The following is a 21,136-nucleotide window of genomic DNA, read 5'->3' on the forward strand; positions in this document are numbered from 1 at the left end:
AAATAAAATTTAATTTAATCATTATTAAAATTTATTAGACATATGATTTAATTTAACATTTTAAGTGTCTGTATCAGCTTGTACAGTAAGGAAAAAGTAAGAAAAAATTATCTCACTTAAAGGGTTGGGAAAGCCCATTTTTGCTGAATTTAAAAATTTTAGAACTTGATAAATTTAAAGTACACAATAAAATATAATTTTATAAACTGTAATAAATGCTTTGAATCACTTTAAAGCTGGAAAAATGACTGAAAATATTGCAATTAAAGAAAATTTTGTACTTAATGATTATCTCAACCACTGCTTCATTACAAAATATCCTAGTAATAAGTAGGCACAAACTGTTTTGGAGATGAAGGTGTAGTGTCTGGTGCCATTTGGTGAATTTTAAGCGTCTGTATCAACTTGCACTGTGCTTTATTATTATTATTTTTTTTTAATCTTTCACTTGATATTTTTCTTCTTTTTTTTTAAATCACTTTCAGTCTACATTACAACATATCACCACTGAGTATGCTAGCATGCTATAATCCCCACTTTAAAAGCTTAAATTTCAGCACACACATTTTCACATTAAAAAGAAATTTTCACATTACTATCTCATGTAATAAAGGGTATATTAACTGTAAAAAATTTATTTTACATTTTATAACAGCATCAGTAATTTAATCCTTGTTGATGACACAAATTCTTACCCAGGACAGCTACTATGCTCCAAATTAAACTTCATGGAGTGACAACATTTTCCCAATATTCAACCCAACTTCTTAACACTTGTCAGGAACAATCTCACCCTTTGTGTTTTTATGGGAAAACTCCTTTTGACTTCTTTACAAAGAATTACTAAAAAATAATGTAATAAATTTCCAAGTAACCATGCTGTCTCAAATATGAAATAATTTGAGACAGCATATGAAGTGTGAATTATTTCATATTTGTACTCTGATTGGTTTGACTTGTTAAACAATTATGCAGTACCTTCAATGTTGTATAATTTTTGCCTCAGTTATCACAAAAATATGCAAATCTTATGTGATTCTTAACATTGTTATTAATGACATTAATCAGCTAGAATAAATTTTAGTCTCTGTTGGCTGCTACAGCCATATAATTATGTTTCAATATTTTTTCCCCCCTCTCTATAGATGCAATGAGATGTGATCCTCTTTCAGCAATCAAGTTTTCTTTGCAGGATTGTGGCAAATGCCTATTATTGTTTCTCTCCACAAAATTAAGTTCGTTGTTTTATTCAACACCTTTCAATCTATCAAACAAATTATTCAGGGTGTAAAACAAAATAGATTTTGATTGCTTTCCTCACTCCTTCAGTTCACATATATAAGATAATATTTCAAACAGACACTGAACAACACATTTTAAACCAACCTGTTCTTTTTCTTCTTGAGTTTTTGGGATGAGTGTAAGAGTAAGGAATATTTGACCCCATGATGGACTTGTTACATCTGGCTTGAAAGATTCTGTAAGGGTAACAACTAAATCTGTAGGCCTAGAAAATAATTCGATACTCATTTAATAAAACATTTAATGTTGCATAAACTTGATTTTTATTAAAAATAAACACATGAACTGCTTTTATATTTGGCTAATCAACTAAAAATTAATATTAGCTATTTAACTATTTGGCTTCTCTTCAAGAGTATCTTACATATATAATCTGAATCAACATTTACAGGGAATTTTAAAAGTAAATGCAAATGACTGACATTCATGAATACTATGATATAGCTAACTACAATTTAATAAGAATAGTATTTTCATATGGAACAGTTTACTTTGCAAATTAAAGGCAAGTTCAGATAAAAAAAAGACAATTCATTATACATGTTCACAGAGACCTTTCCAATAAGAGTTTCACTATATTATTTTGAATGACAAAATGAAAAACTTACTTGAACTTTTAACAAGCAATGAGTCACTTATCTTCAAGAAAGCAGAAATGAAAGCTGCAATATCTGACCATCCAGTGCTCTTTCTTACGTCACATGTAAGCTACGAAAAATTTTGAAAAATTTTACATTTAGTAAATTTGAATATTTTTTTAATAAGCATATAAGATGGACTAGCAGAACACAATCACTAGCTGGCCAGACATTACAACAATAGTTTTCTTCTTTCGAAAGATTTAGACATATGATTTAATAAATAACAGTTATGAACTCACTTTACACCAGGAAGCACAATCAAGTAGTATTTCTTCAATAAAGGGTAAAATGCAGACCAGTAGTTATTAATTAAAACTGAAGTTACTTTGCTGAAACTTTTTTTTTTCAACTAAGAAATGATTAAATGAATTTTTAATACAATCTCCTCAAATTCATATGCATTTCAAAATTTTCCATTATTTTGAATATGCAGAGAGATAACAGGACACTAATTATACATATTTAACAGAAATTACACAGTCCATTTAAAGTCTAAAAATTATATTTTACTATACATAGACAGATGGATTTTTTAAAATGTTTGGATGAAATATTACGATCAAGTATTCATAAAATTTAGGAAAATTAGATATACCGACTGTTGAAAGAACATAATCCTTCTGCTTCAAACTGAAAGCATGTTGCAATTACAATCACGCAGCCTACTATTTTATAATCTTATTTAAAACCTCTGGAAAGGTTTCTGTGAACAGTAATCATACATAGTTAAGAAAATTTATAAGCAATATGGATATTAAGAAATAAATTATGAATAAGCAAAATATAGGTAAAACACAGAAAAATATGAAATATGTATTTTTTCAAAGTATAGTAAATAACAAATATTGAAGGTGGGAGAAGGGAAAGTACATAACTTTGGGGAATTCAGATTACTTTTAAGTTTGTCATATTATACAAAATAAATTATGTGGATTAAGGATCTATTTGAAAGTGGATTGGACTGTGATAAAAATGCAAGAAAACTTTCCTATTTCTGCATAAAGATAAAAACTGGCAATCTCTGTAGCTAAAAAATTCTAAGTCTTATTTCCTTGACTTTCAATTCATTCACTCACTATCACAGAGATTCAGTTCGTCATTCTGAATGAAAACACAATGCTTTTCCACCACAGTAAGATATAGCATTTTCTCCCAAATTTAATGTTTCATTAAGTCATTTACCCTATTATTAGTAATTTAACAATCTGGGTAATTTCATAATTCAGTTGTGTTGTACAGTTTGTTTTAAAGCCATTAATTTACTGCAGCTAAAGTAATTTATTCCAAGAAAATTCTGAGTGCATTTTCATTCACAGCTTTTATTATCTTCAAGTCAGATTTTACTCACAATTTTTCATGATTTCCTTCTCAAATTAAAAACTAAGATTTAGTTCCAAAATTATGCTCTTCAGTTAGTACAACTTAAATTAATTATACCCTTTTTCCCTTGCTGATATAGTTTTATATACGTGTTCATATTAGGTATTTTATTAATGCAAGCATTAATAATATCTTGCGATTTTAACGTTGACAATATAAAAATACTTCCCTCCCCTTTTTTCTTTGGTTATTTAAAATGCCGAGAAATTTTTACATTCAAAATATATGATATGATGATTCATTATCTCTAAAACTGTCCTGAATTGAATGACACAGCTATTGTCATAATTTTTCTGTTTAATTTGTACTGACAAATTTAATATTTTACAAATAATGGTTTTGAATGAGAAAAGTAACCAATTTGCCAATGAAATTAAACCTATCTACAATATTTTATACAGGAAAACAAAAAAATTACAGGAAAATCTTGATACCTGCATATACTTTACATTGTTTTATAACTTTTAATTACATGCCCATTTACGATTATAAATAAAAACATTTATATTAATTAGATTCTAATTTATGATTTTTGAAGTACACTTTGCAAATCTTAATGTATAAAAATGTTACCTTTAAATGTTTATGAATTGCCTATTGAATAGGCAAGACATACTCAGTATCATTGTATGCATAAATGCATGCATTGCATCAATAAAGTTATATACAATATATCTCCTGCCCTTGATATTGTGGTAAATTTAATGGCAATGAAGAATTTATAAATACAACTTTATCCAGATCAGAGAAATCTTCATAGCTTAGTAATCTTTAAAAAATTAGAGAATGGCATGAGCTGTAGTAATACAACAAGGACAATGCGCAGGATATGTTAATGCACACAAGAGAACTCTTTAATTTTTTAAAAAATCTTCTGTTTATTCTGCCCATTATAAAATTAGGCAACATAAGCATTTCAGGCAATTATAACAGTACTAGAATGTTGTTGCCAGTGAAGTAAGTGAGTTTTTTATGGTACGGATAATGAAAATAATTACTGTCATGATAGAGTCATATTATTATGTGGACATATATAAAGTCTACCAAAAAGTTCTGTCTGATAATGTTATTTGAAGTTTCATCACACATGTACATGTTCATTTGAGACATATATGACTGCCTCACTTTTATCACTGCATTTATGCACATGTGCTCTTCCAGATTAACTGAAACAAAAGTATCTCATATCATTACTAAGTAAGGTGTGAATGTGTAAATGTGGCTAGTTCATTTACAACACTATGTTGCATAAAAATTTTATCAAGAAAGAAATGTTACAGAAGCATGTTAAAATTTAGTGAAAGTTTTTTGTGGAAATGCAGTTTTGGTCACAACATCCAGGAGATGGTTCAAAAACTTTGAATCAGGTGATATTGACCTTAATGATAAGCCAAGTTTTGGGTAGCCATCTTTAATCAATGATGATATAGTCAAAACTACGATAGAGAGCAAGATCCTTTTTCATAACATCAGAGATTAAGGAAAAATTTAACTCAGCTCTACAAACTAATTTAGACGATGTAATAAATTAGGATATGTTTATAAATATTCCAAATGGGTGTCTGATGAGTTAATTAAGAAAAATTTTCATGACTGATGATTGAGTCCTCATATGCACATCTTTGCTTGTTTAGACAGAAACAAATTCTTCTTGTACCAGATGATAACTAGTAATGAAAAGTGAATTACCTAAGAAAATACCATTTAGAAAAGAACATACTGCAAGCTAAGATAACCTGCTACCTCCACCTCTAAACATATATATTCCAAATGTGTAAAATTTATGTACACTGATGGAAAATAAAATCCCAACACCAAGAAGTTGTGCTAGATAAATGAAATTTAGGAGGCATGTTTACACATTTGAAAGATGATGTCTATTGACAAATAACTTTGAAGCTAGTAGTGCCACTATGAACATGCAAATCAGGCAATGTTTTAAATATATGATGCAACCTTTGTGTGCTTTATCTATCTTTTATACTGGGCAATGCAAGTGAGATTCGAGTCCAGAACGCCTTCAAAGAGATGAAGAAGGCAGTATCAGCAGATTGCTGAGTTTGAATCATATAATAAGGTAGTGAAAAAGTATTTTCTTTTTGTATGAAAAAAGTATTTTTTTTGTATGTTTGAAAGTATTTTCTGATGGGAAGGTCTCAAGAAGGCTGGAGGCAGCTGCAAACAAGCCACCACACAAAGCAAAGACCATAGTATTTGCCACATATCTGTGATACATTGCACTGCATATGCAGCAGATATTCAAGTTTTGTCGGCTCAAGAATGATACAGTGAACTGTAACAAACCAATTACTTGAGGGACAGTACCAAGCCAGATGCACTGTAGCTGACCTATTGCTTCAATATCACCACCATCTGCGACATGGTGGCATCAAGCTACAGTTTATAGAAAGGCAGAGTGGAGATCTGTTGTGTTGGCAGATAAAAGCCACTTCCATGAGAAGGCCAGATGAGCACTTGCAACCAAGCTGCTATAGCAACACAACAATTAAACAGATTAATCCTCAGAGGCTTAAAACTAAATCTATAACATGGCTATTGAGTAACGAGTAATACTGTCCTTTCTTATAAATGCCTGGGAAAGAGATGTATAACTCAGCAACAACCAGCTCATACCAAGAAAGATCGAGATAATAGCCTTGAAGTCATTAACTGCTCTTTTGGTCTTGGAGGAATAAAACTCAGTTTCTAACCAACAGATCTCAGTTTGCTCCCCGAGTTTAATGACACAGCAGCAAGGTTACAGACACAGCTACCACGATCCTCAGCATGAGACAAACAGCAAACTAATGACCAAAATCAAATCTTAAAACATATTTATGGCAATTCTAATAACATTTCTTTTGTAGTTAATTGGCTATTATGTTCCCTTGCATATTTATCATTTTGGGATTACAAATGAATACCTAATCTTCCCATCGCTATTATGGAAGTCATTTGTTAGCATTTAATTAGTTCCTTTATTAAAAACACATTCCGTCAAACATTAATTGTTAAATACTTGCTTTATTCAGAAACATTACCGTCAACATTACTGCTCAAAAACTTACAGTTCAAAAAAATTATCGTTCTAAAAAAACTGTTGTTGCCAGTCGGGAAAATACATTTTAAATAAAATTAATACGTTGCGTTTACATTTGAGCATCCTGACTTAGTTACGACCTCGGAACATTAAGAACTTATATTTAAAAAAATTAAATCTGTAATATTAATGTTTATAGTTCGAAAGTCTTTAGCTGTCATATAGATTCACCTTCTTTTTCCGTGTCCTAGTTTTAGTAATATGAGGCGTGTTGTTATCGTTATCCCCAGTCATCACCATCATCATCGTCTTCTGATTCAGTTTGACACTGCCATGACTTTAATTGGCTCACATGAGCTGTCGTACTAAAGAAATGTCCTTTCACCTTCTCTTCTAATTGAGTCACTCTATAGGTATCACTTGGTAAAACTTCTGTAACTACCAAAGGTCCTCGATACTTTTGTTGTGTTTTGGTTGATTCTCCAGTTGATTTAGGTACTCTTCTCATAACTACTATTTCTCCTCGTTCGAATGTTAAAGAATTACTTTTCTTCTTGTCATAATTTGCTTTCATTTTCATCTGCATATCTTCAATTCTCTTATTTAACTTCTTCCTTTTTAGATGCTTTCTTTTACCAGTAATTACTTTCTTAGGAGATTTGTCTATTCCCTCATTTATCTTAGATTGCTTTGCAGATGGATTTACATCTTCCCGAGGTTTATTTCCTTTTGCAATATCTTTCTCCGTTTGTCTTTTGTTTTGTTTCTCAAAAAACTTATTTCCCTTTAATTTTGTTTCTTCACCAGTAAAATTATCTATTACAGTTTCTTTTTGTAAACTTTTTTCTTTCCCTGTATTAAACTCTTTCTCAAGTGCTGTAATTTTACACTTATTACTATATTTCTTAAGCTTTTAATTATAATGCTTTTCTTGAATAACTTACATTCTTTAATATTATTGATGCCATCACTTCTAGCTTCTTCTTCAGGATACTTATTTTCTTCACTTGTATTCTGTTTAACGATTTTCTTTGAAGTCCCTTTCCTTTTCAGTGATTTTCTACTTTTGGAATTAGTGACTTTTACAGTATTTGTATTTTCAAACTTTCCATCATTGTCCAGAGTTTCTACCTTTTTATCATTGTAGTTAGTAACTGGTATCACTGTTTCTCCCTGTATTACTTCCAATAATGAGCCCAAGTCATCTTCCGATCCACTTATTAAAACATAACCATTATTTATTTCATCAGTTTTAACTTTCACGAAATTAACCGTATTACTTTCGATTTGAGTTTCTTGGGAAGCCTTCAGTTTAATTCGCGGAGTGTTGCTATCATTTTGCAACTGTGAAAATGGGCAGTCATTAGCATAGCGTATGTGCAAGGTATTACCTATCTTGGCGTATGCAATATGCGGTAAATCAATCCATGTTCGACCAACTAATAAGTCGTATGGCTGCGTTTCATCTCCTACAATTAGAACTGTAATGTCCTTTCCTTCACATTATCAATCTCTAAGTTAACAGTTACTTTTCCCAATGTTCTAGCTGCTGGTTTATTCTGGTTCCCAAAGCTAAACAATTCCTCCACATCAGGTTTTATAATAAGATTCAGTCTCTTAGCCGCAGACTGTTTCAATAAACACGAACTAGAACCCGTATCTATGATTGCAGTAATTTCTTCTCCATTATTGATGCGAGCATACTTTAAATATACAGCTGGTGAAACACCTGAATTCTGGTCCACGGATATTTTTAACATTTTCAAGTCTGGATTCTTAGACGTACACTTTTTAAAAGTATGACCCTTTTCATTACATTTCCTGCAAATAATTTCTTTTTTAGGCTGAGGACAATCCGTCGCTATATGTCCATAATCATTACAATTAAAGCATTTCGGCTCACCCTTTTCATTGCGGATGCCAGGATTATATTCCCTTTTCCTTTCGTCTGTTTTATAAAACTTATCTCTCAGATTGTATTTATTATCAAAACTGTTTTTAAAACCCACTTTGAAATTACCATCTGTCTGCATGGAATCGTTAACATTTCTTTGTCTTGAATACTGATTATAGGATCCTTCGTAAAATTTAGAACCAGATTTGGGCTTAGAATTATGCCTAAAAGTTTTATTTTCTACTTGAAGTACTTTTATCCCTGCCCGAATATTTTCATATTCATCTAGTTTTTCAGCCAACTCTTCAGGATTAATGAATTTAGACCAATCATCAATGAAATGGTCTCGGATAGCAGCGGGGACCTTCTTTAATTAATCAGTAATAATAAGTTGTTTTAAAGAGTCAAAATCTGTTACATTTAATCCAGCAAGCCACTCTTCAAAATAATTTTTTAATTCAAACGTGAAGTCCTTCCACGTATTACGCAATGTTTTAATATGATCAACAAACTTTTGCCGAAACTGTTCATGGCTTAACTTAAATTTTCTCAGTAGCAGTTGTTTAACGTGCTTATAGTCGTTAGCTTTCTCTTCTGATTCACAGGCAATTAATTGAGTTATTTCATAAGGCAATAGACCCAACAACTGAGAAACCCAGTTTTGTTCTTCTAACCCAATATGTCGTGCCTGTCTCTCAAATAAAACTAAATAAAAACTTATATCACCTTCATTCAAACCATACTTATGCATTAATTTACTCATATCACAAATATTACTTCTACTAACATTAGAAGGAACAGAATCATTTACATTACTACTTCTGATTTCCGCTTCTATTTTCAATTTTTCAAGTTCAAATGTTCTTTGCTTATCTTTTTCTTCCATTTCAAATGCTCTTTGCTTATCTTTTTCTTTTTCTAAAATTTCTAACTTTTCCCTGTCTAAACGATCATTTATAATTCTATCTAGCATTTGTTTAGTAAAGTCTTCGTTATAATTCTTACTATTCAAAATCATATCTCTTAAGCCTACAATTTTAATATCAGAAGGGACATCTACATCAAGTTCCAAAGCAAGTTCTTTTAAATCACATTTTTTGCCTCTTGCCAAATAAGCCATCTTAGATTTCAAATTTCAAATAATAATACAATAATTATACTTAAGTTCTTTCCGTTTAATACTTAGACATAACATAAACAGTTTATAAATTCACGTACCTTTCTACTTTCAGTTTTGGCGAGTTTCCACATTCAGTTTAGGCTTAGCGTACGTTAAGGCAATACGTTGTTAAATCTAGATAATAATTCTAGTTTATCCCACTTCTGAAATGTTAGCATTTAATTAGTTCCTTTATTAAAAACACATTCCGTCAAACATTAATTGTTAAATACTTGCTTTATTCAGAAACATTACCGTCAACATTACTGCTCAAAAACTTACAGTTAAAAAAATATTATCGTTCTAAAAAAAACTGTTGTTGCCAGTCGGGAAAACACATTTTAAATAAAATTAATACGTTGCGTTTACACATTTCTGACTTTAAAGTTTTGCAAATTGTTTATTCTTTAATATATTTCATATTCAATGACAACATTATTACAATAGATAATAAAATCAACAGATATGATAAATCCATAAATATACTATACTAGTGTTAATCTGATTACAAAAAAGGAATTTAAGAATTAAATTGTAATTATTAAATTTAAATTAAAATTTCCAATTAAAATTAAAGAATTAAAATTTCTTCTAGAAACAAACTTACCTATTCAGTTCTAACTGAGTTAAATCAATTTGTGCAGTACCCATGTAATCATCTTGGAATGCAAAATCATAATCATATACCCGAAGATGCAAAGGTTCAAATACATCTTCTATAGGAATTGTAAAGAATTCATCCCAATATGGTTCCAATGTCCTATTGACAGTGCGACTTTTATACAACTGTTTTCCACTAATTTTGAACTTAACATATGGGTCACTAGTACCTAAAAATTTTGTTAAAAATAAAGCATAAAAACAATACTAAAGTAAGTTAATAAGTACAAAAGTCTTGATTTTATTAAGAAACAAAACAAAATAATTATTTTACTCTATAAATGCAACAAAGAATAAAGAAGAGAATTTGAAACAATACAATTTACTGATTAACTTCCAGCAAGATGCTTCTCACGTCATTGACAAAACAGATTAACTCCAAATAACTTTCACATTTATTCCTTTTCCAGGTAAAACCCTAAAATATCTAGATTTATATTTAATATTTGTATTAAGTTCCCCCCTTTCTTTTGAAGAAATTTTTTCTTCCTCCCCAAGTTCAAACTTTAAAAAGGACAGTTTCCAGTCTGATAAACAGCAGTTTTATCTAATTTCTTTGATCTTTACATCATTAAAATATCTTCCTATTGTTTTAAACTTAAGCAATATATTTTAAATTTATAATTTACATAAATTCAATTTCATTAAATTATTTAAGTTGCCATATTAAAAAAATCAAACATATATACTGGAATCTAAACATTTCATACCTTATTTAGTCACTCTGATTATTCTCAGCCTTCCCCCCCCCCACCAAAACCCCATAAAAAGTACGGGTGAGGCAATACACCATGTCTCCAAAAGGTATTTCTGTTGCAACACACAGTAGTCATTTACCAACTCCATGGCATTAATTGAAGCCCCCTCAGTTCTCCCCGATAACTAACAATGGCCAAATTTACATCCCCCACCTTAAAATATGAAGGATGACAGATGAAGAAACTATGAACTGTGCGACGCCTTCTTTTCCCTATTTGTACGAACCCTAAGAGGATGGTTGCTACAAAAAGGCACTTATCCAGGGCATATTTGATTGAGACTACAAATCTCCATTTTCTTTTTTTCAGATATTGTGATAATTGTGCATACAGAGCAAATATTAAATGAAAATCTAGTAAGAGCTAAAGTAAAAATTACTTTCTTTTATACTCATATTATATTTTTTATAATACTTAAAAGAATAATGAGCCAGAACTTGTTTATTCTCCACAGGAATTCAAAAATTTCCAAGTCATAACTTAACTGATACATGTTAGTTGTGACAATTATCATATAAGGTGAAATAGGTACTTAAGTAGATAAGATCTTGGGCAGATGCTGCAGATATAGTTCATGTACTAAAATATTATCTCCAAATTTTTGAAATCCAAAGTGGGCAATTAATGTCAAAAACTAAATAGGAGAGAGTTACACTAAGTTATCCTGCTTCTTAAAATTACCATCCATATTTACTGATGTAATTTTAAGAAGTGCAATAACTGAGTTTAATTTGAATTTTCTCCTATTTAGTTTTAACATTACTTGTCCACTTTTAATTTCTCTATGGAGGTAATATTTAAATTTTCACATATTTAAACCAGATAAATTAATGACCCACATAAGAGTGATATATACATATATATATATGTGTGTGTGTGTGTGTGTACTATACATATAAAATCAAATATCAGATTTAAAAGAAGATACTAATATTAATTTGTAGCACAGTTGAAATTAGCTTTCTTTTCTTTCTTTCTTTTTTTCTTTCTTTCTTTCTTTCTTTCTTTTTTTTTTTTTTTTTTTTTTTTTTTTTTTTTGTTGTTGTTGTCTAGATAAATATTAATGAATCTTCTTAGATAACAGAATGGTCTTACCTTTCAAGTTCACTATTTTCAGTAAAAAGTTCTAATCTAATTAAAAAAATTCTTTTCATTAAATCTAAAAATTTTGTTTTTCAAACGGTTCTAAATACATAAGATTTTCGACGACTGTAAAAAGTAAGTGTTATTGGAGCTGTCCTGATTAATATTGGCTAAATAAAGTGTGCTTCGATACTTAATCAAGTGTCGTCGTTATTCACTCCAAATCTACGAACCCCGCAACAACTGGTGTCAGAAGAATAGGAAAAACATATCAATATTTTGGGGAATTTCTAACTCAGCTTGCATAAAGCATAATATGGCCAACTTAACGGCACCATGCTGCATTTTTTTAAAAATACCTCGTTTTAGGATTTTGGTGCTGAGACTGTGTGTAATGTTGTGTTTATGCAATTCGCGAATTTTTTTTTTTTTTAGCAAAAGTGGATTGCTGTGTATATGGGAAGAACAACACATCGAAAAACCAAGAAGTTTGTGTTTCTTGCAAGTAAAAAGAAAAATGTAAGAAAATAGGTATCACTGGGTGCACTACTGAAATAGGTATAAAGATATCCCAAAAACTTCTCTTTAGAGTCAGTAACCAGTTTGCAAATGAAGTCACTAACGAGTTTGCAACTTTTTGGTGGAGGATAATCATAAAGTATCATAAAGTACCCTTATTTTTTAGACTATGTCACCAAACAGAAACCCCATCACAAAATATTTAACGAAATTTCAATAGTAATTCAGAGTTCTTTAGGCTCCATTTTTGAAATAGAATGTTTAGAATACTAAACTTAAATATGCAACAATACACAAAGGTAGTGTTCTCCAATCAGTATATCATAAAGGCCTATAAAGCAGGAAGATGAATTTTTATATTTAAATACATATTTAAAAATTTTGCTTCAAATTTTAATATCATAAATGTGTGAATATGAATTTTTTTCAAAGAAAATATTGAAATCCGAATACAGAAACAAACTTGTGCATCTTTAAGATGAGCTGTATGTTAGTTTGTTAACCATAACATCAGATCTTAGCAAATTCTTTGGAAAAGAAAAAAACAGTGACTCAAAAGTAATAGGCTAGTTTTAATAAAAATAACATTCTACTTGCTAATAATTCAAGTGTTTATAAAAGTAATATTAATGTCGCCTAGATCATGGATATTCAACTAAGGTGAACCTAGAAAAACAGCTGCGAATCACAGTATAAATATTCTTTGAAATTTTTGTATATGACAAAATATACAATATGTACGAAGTTCATATTTTAGTATATTAATAATTGAAATACAGTGCACAGGATAGGACTTATAAAATACATACCACACGCATCTCTAGCCTGAAGGTCCTTCCCAAATCTGAGATGAACTTCGAGGAGATAAAATGCATGCTGACGCAGGACAACATGTTTCTGTTTGATAAGACCATCCTCCTGTAAAGGTTAAAAAAAAAGGTACTTTTCCGTTTCGCCGGCGCAAATCTCGCCAAGCAGACTTTATTGGCGACAACATACAGTATACACATAAAAAATATTAAAAAAATGTTAGTTCTAAGAATTCCTTTTTCGAAGGCATAAACATTTTAATATCGCTTAAAATTTTATAAAAAGCCAATAAATAAAGACAATAAATTTGTAAAAAGACATTAATTTAAGAATTTACTATGCTTTCATGGTTCAACATCCTGATTCGCCGGTTTATATCACGTGACACCAAGCGATCCCATCTCACGTAAACTACTCTACAAAAATCTAATGCTCTCAGTAATTATCTACATTAATTTCAAGTTAAATCTTAATTTGGAACACAAGTTTAAATGCAAGAAATATTTCAATTCGTACGAATAGCTTACTCAGAAATTATGTAAAACTGCAGTGCTTTACTTTGCTAATGCATTCTCGTTAGAATTGATGAATTTAACACTTGACTTTACCTTTTCTATATTTTCGGCTTCGGGTTAAGCGCTGTGATTGCATCCTGATTGACTTAATTACCGAAAATGGCCTTAGACATAAAACTGAACTATCTGATAAAAATTCTATGTAATTATATGCCAGTATTGAAAGAAACAATCAATCCGATAAGAAAAAGCTGCGACCTGTTTTGAAAATGAGGCTTAAAAGGTTACCAGCGAGAATATTCCGTTTGGCATCGGTTGTACCATTATTGGCGACTTTATCGCTTGCGCCGGCAAAACGGAAAAGTACAAAAAAAAAATTATATTAAATTAGATATAAACCATACACAAAATTATTGTATTAAAAATATAACTATTGTATTAGACTAAATATTGCTCATTGGATTAAACTGTATTTTATTTTGATCACCATTGTAAAACTTAAGAGAGAAAAATATTCAAGATAATCCATTCCGAGTTAGAAAGATAAATTCTTTAAATTTTTATTACAATCATTGATGTACTAAATATTTTAAAAGATCTCAGGCATAAACGATATTTATGACGGTTTAATTTCAGAAACCTTTTTTCTTTTAGGTGCTACTTTGGTAGACCGTTGCACGGATTTTTGGCGATTTTCCTTTGGCGAGTACAACAACTTACGGTAAACCCATTGCTGGATAAGTTATTTATAGTAACCGATACTTTGTTGTCATTTTGTTTTAAAAATAATGCGTTTTATTGTGCATAAATTCCGTGTTTAAAATGTTATTTATGGCTTTTAAATATTAAAAATCAATTTAATTTTGCATTTTTATTTGAAATTAAAAATTTTATTGTTTATCATATTTTATGAAATTTTAATGTTGTGGATGATGTAATTAATGACATCACCTTACTTTAAAACACAGTTGACTGTATCATGGCCTTGAAGCGAAATCAGTTTCGGAAGGTCACGTGATCGAAAGAGTCGATCTCTTTCTCTTTACCTTTATAGAGTTGGCTGTGACTTTAAAAGTAATTCGTTTTAATATGTATAAATTTAATCTAATGTTTTAAACATTATTTATGGTTGTTAAATATTAAAATACAATTTAATTTTGCATTTTTTTAAAAAATGATTTTATTATGTATGAATTTTTAAATAATTTTAATTCTAGCCGTGATGTAATAAGCTCTCTGATTGGTTATAGAATATTTGTGCATTAATGAGCTGTAATCAGATCCCTGATTGGTTACTGACAATTTGTGTATTTCGGCGCCGTTTTAAAATTTAATTCATATCTTCGAATTCCTTCAAAGATGTCTTCAAAGATGTTATCTAAATAATGATTCTGATTTTTTTTTGTGGTACTTATCAATAAACAGGTGGTTAAATATTTGAAAAAATGTAAGTGCATATTTTTCTTTTATTTTATAATTGTATAACTTTGCGATTTGCGCACTAGAAATGCGCCATTTGCCTTGAAATTGATCATTTGCATGTTTGATCAAGATATTTTGCATACCACATTTCGTCATGATCGGAAAAGGCTTTCTTGGTGCTTCGATTTTTTTTTTTTTTTTTTTTGGCAAAAGAATGTATGTCTGATACGTAACTCCCCCTCCCAATTTTATAAAATTTTAAATGCAGGTTTTTGACATTTAAGTTGATAAGAAATTGCTTACAATTTCTGGTCGGAAATTTCTTCCATTCATTTGGCTTTTCTAACATGAATTTTTTATACACTTAACTATATGCAATTTTCAGATATCCAGCATAGTGAGCTTTTATTGTATAACACATTTATCTCAGGAAAACGAATTTTCACTACAATCTCATTCCAATTTTTTTCACAAAAATACATCCGTTCAAAGATTACATAATTGCTCATTTTTTCTATCGCATTTTAAAAAAATTACAAATTTCAATTCAAACTAAGATCGTTATTTTTAATGTAAAACTTGAAACATTTGGACATTTCAAATGTTATTTTTCATCTTAAATTTTTATTTTCCTTCACTTTAATTATCAAAGTAAAAAGTATGTATATTTTAGTCAATATTTCAGTAAATAAATCAGCTATTAATAACATTGCTATTAACAAGTGTTATTATTCTGATTACATAAAGCATATATTCATTGCAGTAAAAAAGATTTAAAATTAATACTGATATTCATAATGCATTAATTTACATTTTTTATTATTCAAGAGTCTATTTTCTCTCTTTTATTTAAAGACTTCATGACAACAGGTAATGATCTAACAAGAATATTAAGAAACAGACATTCTGTATTTAGAATTAGGAAAAATTCAAATTTAATTCAACGCTAATTTTTTAATATTAAATCGGTGTTCTCTTATCTTTACCTAAGCCACCTTACCGGTTAAAATAACTAGGCAGGAACATTTCCCTTGGTACTTGATTTGTTAAACGCGGCAGTAAACAGAATGCGCACTGAATGCACGATCTGAAAGCAGTTGAAGGTAATTCCTCTTCGGCTTAGATAGTCACTTGTTCCAGTGTGCCAAGACACGTTCTCTATCGTTTACATATTAGCACTGACAACGCCAATGCTCGCATCCGTGTCAAGAATTAACGGTTTGTCGAACTTCGGATGCGGCAGAATTGAAAACCTTTTATTAAAAAAACCATTAAACCATCAGGATTGTCGAAGATATTAAAGCCTCCTTCAGTTTGTTAAATGCACCATCGCTTTCTACTGTCCACAAGAGCTTTTGCTTGCTCTCTCTAAGTTTCTGAAAGGGGCTTTGCGATGGGAAAGAATTCCTTCACAAATCCCCTATAATAGCTGCGAAGTCCCAGAAAACCTCTCAGCTGATGAACACTTTCATGGCGTCCTCAGTCTAACTGATGACACATTTACGGATCCGTACACACATTATCGGAAGAGATGATATATCCAAAGGAAGTTACTTCCTGTCTGAACAATTTACATTTGGCAGGATTTAACTTTTGGCAGACTTGATTCCTTCAATTTCTGAAGCTTTTTCCTAATATTTTCTAAATGTTCTTCTAAAGCTTTCCAGACGATGATGATATCATCCAGGTATATCAGACAGAATTCGTAAGAAAGACGTCTCAGCATTGCGTCCATAAAACGTTCGAACGCTGCCGGCGCATTACATAATCAAAACGGCATCACCTTGAGCCGCCAAAGTCATTTTCCGGTAGAAACGGCTGTCTTTGCTTGATCAACAGAAATATCCACTCTTTACATCAAGCGTCGAAAACCACTTGCTTCGAAGAAAGAGTGTCCAGAATGTCGTCGATTCTGCGACGAAGGTAGCTATCTTTCATCGTTGTGTCATTTAAACGGCAATAGCCAATGCAAAAATCTAGTTGAATCATTCTTCTTTCTGACCAGGCCGAAGGATTTGCTGACGGCTCGATAACTTCGCTTTCCTGTATGTCCTTTTGAAGCTGTCCTACTTCCTCCTACTTAGCAGTCATGAGACTTTCTGCTTATTGCTTGAATGGTCGACGATCTCTCGTATCAATTCTATGCGGAGTCAAATTAGTGCCCAGAAGATGTGTGGGAGATGTGCGGATCCTGCCCTAGAAGATGTGCGGGAGAAGACATCTTGAAATTCTTAAATGATACGCTCGGCAGCACTCCTCCCTCCATCGCTTAGTTGTGCATTCTGCAATAACTCCGATGTTAAGTTCTTCGAAGAGATTGGCGGACTATTGGATTACTTAACTGAGATTACTGGAGTACATGCTGCAACAACTTCACCTTTTCTAAGGACTTTCGCTTTATCACTGGAATTAGCAACTCTTACTGAGATGACGCTCTTAGATAGGTCGACGAGTGCCTACGTTGATAGTACTCCTTTCAGGCTGCTCCAGTTCTTGAGATACTCCATTATGCCGTACTAGAAATTTATCTTTTTAGCTATGGATGCAGGAGGTAAAAATTCTGTTCTTGTTGGTACTGTGATGTCTTCTTCAGCTACGATTTGGTGGACGGATTTAATCCCATCTTCAATTTCAAACAGGGTTATGTTTTTAGAGGCAAAATGCAGTTCGTTATAGCCCAAGGAATAATTATATCTCTTTAGAAAGGTCTGAGTATGTCAATAATATCTGCTACATATGCCGTGTGATGGTAGGCAGCATTGCCAAACGTGATGTTAATGTTGAACTTTCTATGAATTTCGATTTTATCACCAAACACAGTCTAGAGGGTAATGCAGGGAGGCGGACAGATGGGTTTCCCATCTAACTATTCAGCTAAATCTTTTCGGGTCAGGGTAACATTGGCCGCAGCATCGATAGTTATACTGCAAGTAACTCCACTTTTATGTTCCATGATGAGAAGTGCATTACTGCATCACTCACTGCAGAAATGTGGACTGCTTTTAAATCAGGCTTCCCAATAGTTAGCAACCTCCAATGTGTGGCCACTAATTTGCTGGAAAGCGGTCTTATTTTCTGCGCTTTGGCGTATAATGCAATTCCTTGTGTTGCACCCGCTAAGGTTTCGCGGTAGAAGGTACCAGGGTACCTGGGCCGAAGGCCCTATCCCTTATGGAACAATTTGGGTATTTATTAATTTTGCAAGCCATAAAGTGAAACGTATAATGTAAACAATGATAAAAAATTTTGAAGTTGGGAGTGCTGCTAGAAATTTAGAATGAACATTAAGTGTGCGTGAAACCAATCGAGAGGTGAAAATGCCAAAGCATCTAGGAAATTGTTGGAGCTGGTGACTTGAAATACTGTAAGAGAGTTTCTTAATACATGAGAGATAAGGCAGTATAGAAGCATTCAGTGAGATACAAATTGGGACTTAAGTTAATTAACCCTTTAACTGCTTAAGACGTGTTTAAACGTTTTTGGAATTTCTTTAAAAATGCTTAAGACGTCTTTACACGAATTTCAAATCGCACGAAAAATGCTTAAGACGTGTATACACGAAGCCCGAATTTCGCGAAGATTGCTTAAGACGTGTTTAGACGACGCGATCTGGTCTTCCTTCCCCTACCTTTCTGCAGGCGGCTGTCAGTTGACACAAAGTTAAAATAGGGTGTGAAGTCTCTTTCAAAAGAGCACTTTAGGAAAAAGTCCTTAGAGTGAAGTATCTTTGTCAGACAGCAGGTATGTATTATCTGTGTGCCGACTAAAAGTTTGTGAAAGAAGATAAATCGTTTTACAACTGTTTGCCTTGTGGTACTTTATACAAATGAAAGTCAAACAGGATCCGACGTTGTTATAGTACATTGCCGAATTTTAGTAGAAACAAGAAAAAATAAGAATTGTAACGGAGGACGCCTTTATGCCTATATGTTATAGAATCAAATATTTTATTTTTGTATTGAAAAATGATTACAATTTCTGATTCGTCAGGAAACAATATAAAATGTTGCAACCAGCTTTCTTGTTTGCCTTCGTATTTCAAATGCGCGTTATTATAATGTTATATTCTTCTTTTTACAATCTTAAATGTTAAAACTGTGCTTTCAGCATGCCTGAGTTTTGTACTCGTATGTGTGGCTCTATGCTCCGTAGAAATGGCGAACTGACATATAAAAATTATATGAATGTTGAAAGGAAGATATTCTACTCGAAACTTCAACTAAATGGAATAAATGAATACGCCCAAGGAATTTCTAGAAGTATTTGTTTTAAAAATTTTATTATTAAGATTTTAAATACAAAATGTTTTGAAATCTAAAGAAAAAAATATGTAATCCTTGAAAAATTTTTGGAAAGAAATCTATCGATATAAAATCTCTTAAAATTAATGGAGTGTAAATTAATTAAAACAGTTAGTGTACGGAAGGGTTAGATATACTGCGCACAAAAAATTACAGTCAGAAGATCAATTATTTAAAGATATAAATTAATTACATTAAAAGAATTTAAAATAAATTAACATCTGTCCAAATGTCAATGCTAACAGCAATAGCACGAATGAAAGTTATTCTTTAAATTCCGAACTTAGTTCATCCGTCAGTACGCAATGATTGTGTCTTTGCGATTACTTTTCTTATAGATACTACAAAAGGCCGCCAACGAAGTAGCGGTAAAATCGTTGAATACTAATAGTTTGAAGCGGGTTCAAATCCTGATGAATGGATTGCCTGCATACCAGTTTTAGCGAATGTTTGTTGCGCATGTTTAATGTGAATATGAGACAATTTATTTAGCTTTTCATGATGACGTGCCTTGACTACGAGTCCTCGCTCGGGTTGTGTTTGGTTTGGCTTGTTAGATTATTAAGCACGTGAAGGCGATCTGTCTAAGGGGAGGTATGCTTTAGTGACAGATTTTTTTAAGGGAAACAATCTCGCACTGCAAAAAGTTAAAACCATAAAAACGCCCATGCAATCAGCTTGTTCACGGGGGTTTGAATGCAGGTCAAACTACCAGTATGTTAAGAGAAGCGATTCCAAGAATGTTTAATTATTTTATTTAGTTTGTCATAAGCTAAATAAAATAATTAAACATTCTTGAAATCTCTTCACATTACTGAAATGGCAATAACTTCGAATTATACTATGCTACTACTTTTCCTCTAATATGAAATTTTGAAATTTTCCGTTATCGGACAGCCCACCAGGGACTGAGCGGAGTCTAACGGAACAACTGGTGGAGCTGTCCGGGGTTCGAATCCCGGGAAACGAGCTGGTTGCCAGGATGATATTCTTAGTTTTCCATATGTGTAACATGTATGCAAGCTAATTTCCGTTAGGCAGTCCTCGAACGAAGGCATCCTTCACCTTAGGCAAATAACCATCGAGTACTTTGCCATAATCAAATAAACCTTTATCCATAACATGCTTCAAATATTTTTATGTTGAAAAGTTTGTAGGGTTTATATTTATTTTAACTAACATTTATTTTAAGTTTAAACTATCTTTCCTGTCAAGCCTTACTTTCCCCTGGAACTGCCAATGCCAGAATATGTAAATTTGAGTAGAACGCGCAAGCATTCAAATTATCAGCGGAAGTAGTATGATTTAAATAGAAGGAAACAAGTTCGGTGAGAGAGAGTTATTCTTACTTAGCGAGCGCGGAGGTAGAAATCGAGAATTAAAGAACCCCGCGTTGCGGCCTATGTGCTTGGCGGGAAGTAGTTGTAATTGTTCCAGTGAGCTTCGAGTCTGCTGAATTAGCTGCGGTATTTGTAAAACGCGGTGAGTTAGTTATTTTAGAGAGCCTCGTAGTTAGAATCTTGTCTTTATTTTCTTTTCAGGTTATTATTTTTATTTTGACTGCCTAGTTGGCACAGTTTGTAAGCGTCAAGAGGACGCAATTGTAATTTAGTACGTTGAATAAAAAGGGACTTAAACCCTTTATAAGACTC

At 31.7% G+C, this 21,136-nt stretch overlaps 1 protein-coding gene across 5 annotated transcripts in view; it reads right to left on the reverse strand.

Annotated features, from left to right (window-relative positions):
- Positions 1–21,136, reverse strand: part of Mctp (multiple C2 domain and transmembrane region protein) — a 312,273-nt gene that overhangs the window by 61,197 nt on the left and 229,940 nt on the right. For all 5 annotated transcript variants that reach the window (XR_015042007.1, XM_085820253.1, XM_085820255.1 and 2 more), the window contains exons 4-6: positions 13,246–13,354; positions 10,024–10,246; positions 1,387–1,507 (exon numbers count right to left, since the gene is read on the reverse strand). Coding sequence is in view for 4 of the 5 variants with exons in the window: in XM_085820253.1 (XP_085676379.1) it covers positions 1,387–1,507; positions 10,024–10,246; positions 13,246–13,354 (453 nt within the window). In the remaining variant the exon portion in view is untranslated. The remainder of the gene's footprint in view (positions 1–1,386; positions 1,508–10,023; positions 10,247–13,245; positions 13,355–21,136) is intronic.

The sequence above is a fragment of the Stegodyphus dumicola genome, chromosome 7, assembly GCF_044657685.1.
Source record: "Stegodyphus dumicola isolate Sdum_Otavi_A_Nest chromosome 7, ASM4465768v1".
NCBI lineage: Eukaryota > Metazoa > Arthropoda > Arachnida > Araneae > Eresidae > Stegodyphus > Stegodyphus dumicola.